We start from the raw sequence: 9,768 nt of genomic DNA, 5'->3' as shown, positions 1-9,768 counted from the left end.
TGGAGAATTGCCATTCCCACGTCAAACCTTTATAGCCATAAATTGGAGCTTAACGATATGTGGGACCTATTATTATTGGCTAAGTATGCGCGTAATACCCTTAGTAGAAATAATCGAGTTTTCACTCGATATAAGCCAGTAACTGGCCAGTGATATCGAGTAAAAACTCGAAATCGCGCCACCTACAACTAAGTCATAAACCTGTACGCGTCGTTGTTTTAAAAAATATTAAAAAACAGTGTGAATTAAAAGCTGTCGGAGTAATTTTGAGTAACTCAAAAGACTGAGAAGGCAGTAGAAAACCTAAATAAATATTTTTAATTTTCTCCAATTAAAAACAATTACTTTATTGTTAGATTTATTGTGATTATTCTATCAGTCTAATGATGTTATTTATTTTATAATATAAATAAATATAAATGAAAAATTTATATGATATCGTTTATTTAACATTATTTTTATTTTATTTGACAATTTTTATAACCCTTGATAACCTCAATATTGAAAATTGACAGTTTCACTGAAGCCGCCATGTTTTGCTCGATCTCTAGTAAAACTGGTCAGTTACTTGACAGAAACTCGATATTACACTGGCCAGTTACTAGTTTAAGTCTAGTCAAACTGGCTAGTTACTGGCTAAAAACTCGATATCATTTCTACTAGGGTACTTTTAATGGTATAAAGAGGTATTTAGTTAATAAATAAACGTTAGTTTGAAAACAACAACCCTTGCGAATAGATGCTTCTAGCTTGGTTGAAGTTAAAACTATTTGCATAGCCCAAGTGCTGAAAAACGCTTCTAATTATAAGCAATATTTTACAAGTTAAAGTGCAGAGTATTTTTCTTCTCAAAAGAAAACAATCTTCGAAAATGGCGTCCTGCTTCCCAAGCATGAATTTTAACGACTTTCTGCGATTCATGGACGAACCGAATTCACAAGCTCGCATCATAAAAGAATACAACTCAGTAGTCTTGAAGCAGGAAGAAGAAACAAGCCATAGACAAAACAAAGTTGGAGATGAACGGCTGCTTCTTAAACCTGCCGTTTCTCTGCCACGGTCTTCAGCCCAAAAATCTAGTGATCCCTGGAGCAAGTTTCATCGACGGATATGAAACCAAGCGGAAGTTTATTTGTACCGAATATCCAAGAGAAAAAGACTGTGATCTGTTCTGGCAGACGGTGTGGGACAACAAAGTGAAAATTATTGTACTAACGTGCAAGCTTACTGATAAGTGCTATCAATATTGGTCTCCTAAAGAAGGCTATGTTTTAGCAACTAAAAATTTTAAGATAACGACTAGTTCGATTAAGATAGATTCACACTATACTTTGACTTCGTTAACCCTAATTACTTCTGAACTAAAGCCAAAGCAGAAGCGCATGATTTTTCACTATCAATACACCGCTTGGCCAAGGGACAAGTTCCCTCATCAGCCGGATGCATTTATAAATTTTTATCACTTTGTCAACAGCACGTATGTTAAGTTAAAGAGCAGAGCGACTGAAAAGAAATTTCCCCCTATTCTGGTCCATTGTCTTGACGGTGTAGGGAGCTCTTCAGTCTTTTGTGCGTTTGATATCTGTATTACGCAATTCCATAGGACAGGATTGCTGTCACTGCCAAATGTCCTTAGTAAGATGCAAGAACAAAAGCATGGGTCTATAAACCGCTCAGATCTATTTGTACTGTGTTATCAATTAGTTAAGACCTATCTTCATAATATGATTTAGTCAATTATGTCGTGTGTAAGTGGCAATAAATGTGAACTGTATCTGTGAAATACATATATATATAAGTACTTCTCTTCAAAAGCTAACATTATATATTGTATTTAGAATAAGACAAAGTTGTAGCTAGATTTTTATCGACTTGAAATGATAATTTTAAGCAGGATTGTTATTAAATTTTTAATACTGACAACCATTAATATGCAGGAATTTATGTTTTAGATTTAACGATTAAAAAATTTTAATCCATAGCAACGTTATTTACATCTAATAATAGCTAGACGAAAGTAGTCTCATTTTCACATATCGTTAAAGTGATGAGCGAGCAAAAGTCTGGGTCTATTAACTCCCCAGACCTTTATGCTTTATGTTATGAAATAGTCAAGGGTTATGCTTAAAGGGTTTAATCGATCAGGCTCCGTGTATAATTTTTCTTTTGTTATTTTGTAATGATTTTATGTGTTAAGTCTTAGAAATAAGGTATATTATTACTTTGTGTGTATTTATTTTAAGAAATATCCTTGTAAATTACTCGAAATAAAATGATGCGCTCATTATTTGTTTTTCTAATTAAGTAGACTTGTTACGGAGTAATTAGGGAGATATTTTCTAACACTTTTGAGACTGAATGTATTAATTGTTATGAATGTTTTGTAACATAAATAATATTTGAAAAAATGATAATAAGGAAAGTTGAATATTAAATCTTTTCTTTTATTATACATTAAATCCTTAATTTTATTACACATTTAACAAAAGTTCTATATGCTCATTCCACTACCATACATGTCTATTTCTATTTACAGATTAATACCTTTTAACTTATCTATGACTGGATGCTAATAAGAATCAATATTGTAATATTATTTATAATTGAAACGAGCATTGCCTGTAATACTCCGTATTCCTTAGACCCAATGATAAGATTGTAAGACATTTTTGTGCAAGGGTCAACCATCTGTAATTTCGAAGATAATTTCTTCTTTCCTACAACGAACATTATAAGTGTCTATCTTAAAAAAACATTTTTTAAAATAGTATCTTTATTTATTAGTTGTCAAGAGGGGAATATAATATTTATAATATTATATAATATTAAAAAATATTTCGATTGTAAGCATACTCTGATGCCTCGAGTCATGCAAAATATTTTTTGGGCTACGCCCATCAGTGATTATTAACCACTCGCAATTCTAGGTCAAAAGTCATTATCGATTGTGATTGAACATGTGACTACATAATTAAAAATTGATTACCCTTTAAGTGACGTACGTATATACTGATAATAAATCATATAAAAGCCGATCCACTAGGGCGGGGAGCGCATTCCAGTTTTAGAAGCATTGGGAAGATGTTCGGGAAAACAGTAGTTGTTGTTGTGCTCTTAACGCTCGTCAAGTATGCATGTAAGTAATAATTGTCTTTAAAAAATATTTCGAAACTTTTATTTTGATTTTTTCCTCTTGTTGCATTTGTTAACAGAAATATATTCTGTCTGTATTTTGTCTTTGAAAGCCAGTAATATAACTCATTATGAAAGATTATATTTATTTTTCAATATTTCGAATAATATACACTGATAGAAGGATTTATTTATAGTTAAAAATATTTGTTAATATTTAACAAATCATTTATTAGAGACCACTTTTTAGTCTTTAATGAATATTTCTTAGCATTTAAAAAGATTTATTAATATTTAATAAATGAATATCAGATTTATTAAATACAAACAAATTATTTTAAATACTAACAAATATTTGTTTAATGCTAATAAGTGGTCTCTAATAAATTATTTGTTAACTATTAACAAATATTTTTTGATACAAATAAATCCTTCTATGTAGGATGAGTTGCACGGCAAAATGAATGCTGTGCACATTATTGTTTTGTTTTAAATTAGTAATCAAAAATATATTCTTCTCTCTTTATTGTTTCTCTGAAAGTCAGCAATAAGACTCTTTTTAATATCATGCTATTTTTTTTAGCGCTTCGAACGGTAGAAGAGAAATCGACACTGCTTAGTGAATTGGATCCGCAGAATAAACCGCCGACACTGCAGAATGAATCGACACAGCTGAATAAAGGTAAATTACTTTTTTTTTTTAAGTAGTTATAGTGAAATAAAATACAAATGCTTTTAAGTCTTTCGCGCCATTGTCTACCAAGAAAAGAAAGGTACTGCGCATGTGTTGTAAGCGAACCTTACTTATATAGATATAAATATACAAACGATAAGTGGATTCTAGTTTATTGTTAATTATAATTAAACTACATTGAATTAGCAAAATATCTTTTAAAAATATCATAAGTGTTGAAACTAGTGTTTTTCTATGACATTAATGTGTAAATATTGTTCTACAAATGCGATAGAAAATAAGTAGAGACAATTTTAGTTCTTACTTGATTTTTGTAAAGCGAGAGTAGAGCACTATTTCATTCGCTTCGCTTATAAGGCGTGTAATGAACTTCTTTCTTCATTTTTTTTCTTAAACTTAACTAACTTATTTTGAGTTTATAATATATTTTTCCAAGAAATTCGCCTCATATGTTCAGCAAATTGCATTTTATTTCATTTTGTTGTATTAGCAATCAAAAATAAAATTTTTTTTATCGTTCTATTAAGAAATAAAACTAATATTTGAATTTTTTCCTATTTATTCAGCGGGTAATCCTATAGTTAACAACGGAAATGCACCGAAGCCGCCTCGACGTAGAATCATTCGATATCTCAACTGTTCTGATTTGACTGAATATTCATTGGCAGACAATACTATTGAAATAAGTAATTTCATTATTCTGGCCGCGGAAAGACCTTGCTACATAAAAGCGTCGGTAATTATTTTGGATAACAATCATTTTTCCGATGACCAAAATCATTATCGCATAACTGGAAAGAAAATAGTAATAGTAAATAATGATTTCAAAGGACCGGAGCAATATTATGTCATAGCTGGAGATAATGTAGTTCTAGATAATAATACATTTCGAGGCAACTATCAAGATCATTTAATAGTGGGATATAACGTCACTGTGATCCACAATGTATTTGAGGGTGAATGCAGACTCCACAAATACGCAGCAACTGATATCCTGATGTTGGATAACGAATCTAAAGGAAATCCGTTTTATGATATGGTTCTGAAAAATCCCCCGAACATTATGCACGATATGTATCCTGAAGATCTGTCAAATCATAAAACTGAAGCCTTTAATGATATAAAACCACAAATGAAATACAGTTCAAGTATAACTGGTACAGGATACTCTAACGTATCGCTTCATTACGGTGTCAGATTTCCACAAGAAATGAAGTTTGCACCAAGTATTAGACTTCCTATACATTCCAATAAAGCACTGATAAATTTCATTACAACTTGTCGTCTGCTTAATGAAAATCACAATTGAAGATATAAGGATTATTAAACCAATCTGATTTATTGACAAATAACATGTCTACGTCTTTTTACGTCTTTAACTATCTATACAACAGCTCGCTCAGGCTTGTATTTGAACACTTGGAGTTTTTACAATGATCACCAGAACTTGATTCCAAGCCGCCTGTATCTTGACCAGGTTTTCTGTGGTTTTCTTGTTCACTGTGCTCCGGAGCGAGGCACAGGCGAATGCCGGTACAGTGAAGTTACTCAATGGCCACAGTTTCTATTCATTTGTTCAAATTAATTCGTAGATTATTTGATTAATGTAAAGATCGTGTATGTATAATATAATATTAATGTAATAAAATAAATATTTTGACGCATAATAATGACTTCTTGTTAAACATCATTTCCCTGATTAAAAAAATCAATTTAAGAGCATAGGAAATAAGATAATTTGAATCCTTTTCAATACTTCTGAATATTTTAAATACCTTTCAATTTCTCCTCTCAAGAAAAAATTAACATGTAAGTTTCTGATTAGAAAAAGGAATTTAAAATGAGTCAAAACGATTTAAGATTTGATTTGAAAACTCTATAGGTATTCATTTTGCATTGAGATAAATGTTTAGTAACATAAATATTATTCAAAGAAATGACAATAAAAAAAGTTGCATATTAAATCCTTTATTTTATTACACATTTAACAAAAGTTTTACATATTCATTTCACAAGCAAACATTTCTATTTCTACTTATAGATTAAAAACTTTCAACTTATCTATGACTAGATGCTAATTAGAATTAAATGAAAGCTACCTATTGCTAATATACATGATAATAAACTATGAGACATTGATTAAAAGATAGAGAGCAACGATTATTCTTCTTCCGTAGAACGCGTTAAATAGAAACAAAGTACTAAATAACAAAAACAATAGTACCTTGCATCAGCGTGCGATTAAAAATTTCGTGTTCGAGTATTGACTTAAAAGACGAAAAATTTACTTCATTAGTCTTTTGAGTTCGAGATATCGATATATCGATATCAACGAACATCCTTGATCGACTTAGACCATCGTTGAAATGGATTACCATTGGACTCTTTCACTGTAAAAAATCCGGAGTGAATTTCACTCCAATTTCACTCCCATCACTTGGAGTTCCGGAGTGAAATAATTAATCACTCCGCGTAGGGAGTGAATCCGGAGTTTTTAAAATAAATAAAATAAGGATGAATTTTCATTCGACAAAAAAAATCGCAAAATTAATTAATCTTTATATATATATTTTTTTTGTGCGTACGTTTGTCACTGAACTCCCCCTAAACGGCTGGACCGATTTCAATGAAATTTTTTGTGTGTCTTCCGATGGATTCCATAATGGTTTAGATTCACAATTCAGTCCACGAGAAAATGTTTATTTAATAGATTTTTTATTTATAAATTGTTTTTGATTTTAAGCTAACTTATCTTAACTGGACGGTTATTAAAGAAAAATTAAAACTAAATATTGAAAAAATACATGAAAATTAATTACATAGAATCAATTGTAAAATAAAGAGCAACAATTATTATTCTTACGTTAAAAAATTTAAATAGTCACAAAATGCTGAATATTTGAAAAAATGATAATAAGGAAAGTTGAATATTAAATCTTTTCTTTTATTATACATTAAATCCTTAATTTTATTACACATTTAACAAAAGTTCTATATGCTCATTTCACAACCATACATGTCTATTTCTATTTACAGATTAATACCTTTTAACTTATCTATGACTGGATGCTAATAAGAATCAATATTGTAATATTATTTATAATTGAAACGAGCATTGCCTGTAATACTCCGTATTCCTTAGACCCAATGATAAGATTGTAAGACATTTTTGTGCAAGGGTCAACCATCTGTAATTTCGAAGATAATTTCTTCTTTCCTACAACGAACATTATAAGTGTCTATCTTAAAAAAACATTTTTTAAAATAGTATCTTTATTTATTAGTTGTCAAGAGGGGAATATAATATTTATAATATTATATAATATTAAAAAATATTTCGATTGTAAGCATACTCTGATGCCTCGTGTCATGAGTCGTGCAAAATATTTTTTGGGGAAAACCATCAGTGATTAACCACCCGCAATTCTAAGTCAAATGTTAAGTTGTTATCAATTGTGGTTGACCATTAAAGTACATAATTAAAAATTGTTTACCGTAAGTATTTACTGATAATAAATCATATAAAAGCCGATCCACTAGGGCAGGGAGCGCATTCCAGTTTTAGAAGCATTGGGAAGATGTTCGGGAAAACAGTAGTTATTGTTGTGCTCCTAACGCTCGTCAAGCATGCATGTAAGTAATAATTGTCTTTAAAAAATATTCCGAAACTTTTATTTTGATTTTTTCCTCTTGTTGCATTTGTTAACAGAAATATATTCTGTCTGTATTTTGTCTTTAAAAGCCAGTAATATAACTCATTATGAAAGATTATATTTATTTTTCAATATTTCGAATAATATACACTGATAGAAGGATTTGTTTATAGTTAAAAATATTTGTTAATATTTAACAAATCATTTATTAGAGACCACTTTTTAGTCTTTTATGAATATTTCTTAGCATTTAAAAAGATTTATTAATATTTAATAAATGAATATCAGATTTATTAAATACAAACAAATTATTTTAAATACTAACAAATATTTGTTTAATGCTAATAAGTGGTCTTTAATAAATTATTTGTTAACTATTAACAAATATTTTTTGATACAAATAAATCCTTCTATGTAGGATGAGTTGCACGGCAAAATGAATGCTGTGCACATTATTTTTTTGTTTTAAATTAGTAATCAAAAATATATTCTTCTCTCTTTATTGTTTCTCTGAAAGTCAGCAATAAGACTCTTTTTAATATCATGCTATTTTTTTTAGCGCTTCAAACGGTAGAAAAGAAATCGACACTGCTTAGTGAATTGGATCCGCAGAATAAACCGCCGACACTGCAGAATGAATCGACACAGCTGAATAAAGGTAAATTACTTTTTTTTTTTAAGTAGTTATAGTGAAATAAAATACAAATGCTTTTAAGTCTTTCGCGCCATTGTCTACCAAGAAAAGAAAGGTACTGCGCATGTGTTGTAAGCGAACCTTACTTATATAGATATAAATATACAAACGATAAGTGGATTCTAGTTTATTGTTAATTATAATTAAACTACATTGAATTAGCAAAATATCTTTTAAAAATATCATAAGTGTTGAAACTAGTGTTTTTCTATGACATTAATGTGTAAATATTGTTCTACAAATGCGATAGAAAATAAGTAGAGACAATTTTAGTTCTTACTTGATTTTTGTAAAGCGAGAGTAGAGCACTATTTCATTCGCTTCGCTTATAAGGCGTGTAATGAACTTCTTTCTTCATTTTTTTTCTTAAACTTAACTAACTTATTTTGAGTTTATAATATTTTTTTCCAACAAATTGGCCTCATATTCAGCAAATTGCATTTTATTTCTTTTCGTTGTATTAGCAATCAAAAATAAAATTTTTTTTATCGTTTAATTAAGAAATATAACTAATATTTGAATTTTTTTCTATTTATTCAGCGGGTAATCCTATAGTTAACAACGGAAATGCACCGAAGCCGCCTCAACGTCAAATCATTCGATATCTCAAGTGCTCTGACTTGCATAAATATTCATTGGGGCAAGATATCATTCAACTAAGTAATTTCATTATTCTGGCCGCGGAAAGACCTTGCAACTTAAAAGCGTCGATAATTATTTTGAATAACAATCATTTTCCCGGTTATAATTATGCTTATAACATAACTGGAAATAAAATAATAATGCTTAATAATGAATTCAAAGGATCAGAACAAAATCATTACATAGTTGGAGATAATGTTCTTGTAGTTAATAATAAATATCAAGGCTCCTTGCAAGTTCATGAAGTAGCGGGATATGAAGTCACTGCGTTCAACAATGTATTTGATGGTCAATACAGAGTCCACAAATACGCAGCAACTAGTATACTGGTGTTTGATAACGAATCTAAGGGAAATCCGTTTTATGATATAGTTATGGACGATCTTCCGAACTTTATGCATGATTCGTATCCTAACGATCTGTCAAGTCATGAAACTGGAGCCTTTAATGATATAAGACCACGAAATGAAATACGGACACAGTCGTAGTCCGGTCCAGAATACGCTTGACTTTACCGCTTCATTGGAACTTACCAGATTTTTGCAAGAAGTGAAGTTTGGATCAAATACAAATCTACTCCCGCAAGATATGCTATCGTTAAAAAACCGATAGAATTTCACCACAAAATCAATATGCTCAAAGAAAATCACGATTATCAACGAAAGAAGCGACGATTAAACCAATCTTCGATTTATTAACATAATAACATGTCTACCTCTTTTACGTGCTCCTAACTATCTATACAACAGCTCGCTTAGGCTTGTATTCGGAACATCCTGGAGTTTTTTGTCAACGATCGCTGCAGAACTTTTGATTCTGGGGCCGCCTGTATCTGGATCAGGTTTTCTGTGGTTTTCCTTTGTTCACTGTGCTCCTGAGCGAGGAAACAGGCGAATGCCGGTGCAGTGAAGTTACTCTCAATGGCCACAGTTTATTCATTTGTTCAAATTAAT

General features: G+C 30.3%; 1 protein-coding gene and 1 pseudogene across 1 annotated transcript; both read left to right on the top strand.

The window, feature by feature from the left end:
• The first annotated feature begins 892 nt into the window (after positions 1-892).
• Positions 893-1,764, top strand: LOC123268532 (annotated as a pseudogene).
• A 1,236-nt stretch (positions 1,765-3,000) lies between these two features.
• On the top strand, positions 3,001-5,481 carry LOC123268527. The gene is made up of 3 exons (XM_044733685.1): positions 3,001-3,136; positions 3,716-3,814; positions 4,393-5,481. The coding sequence occupies exons 1-3, from the start codon at positions 3,082-3,084 to the stop codon at positions 5,133-5,135; spliced, it is 897 nt and encodes a 298-aa protein (XP_044589620.1). The 5' UTR covers positions 3,001-3,081; the 3' UTR covers positions 5,136-5,481.
• The last annotated feature ends 4,287 nt before the right edge of the window (positions 5,482-9,768 follow it).

Source organism: Cotesia glomerata, linkage group LG7 (assembly GCF_020080835.1).
Source record: "Cotesia glomerata isolate CgM1 linkage group LG7, MPM_Cglom_v2.3, whole genome shotgun sequence".
Classification (NCBI taxonomy): Eukaryota; Metazoa; Arthropoda; class Insecta; order Hymenoptera; family Braconidae; genus Cotesia; species Cotesia glomerata.
This window is presented reverse-complemented; position numbering and strand designations above follow the sequence as displayed.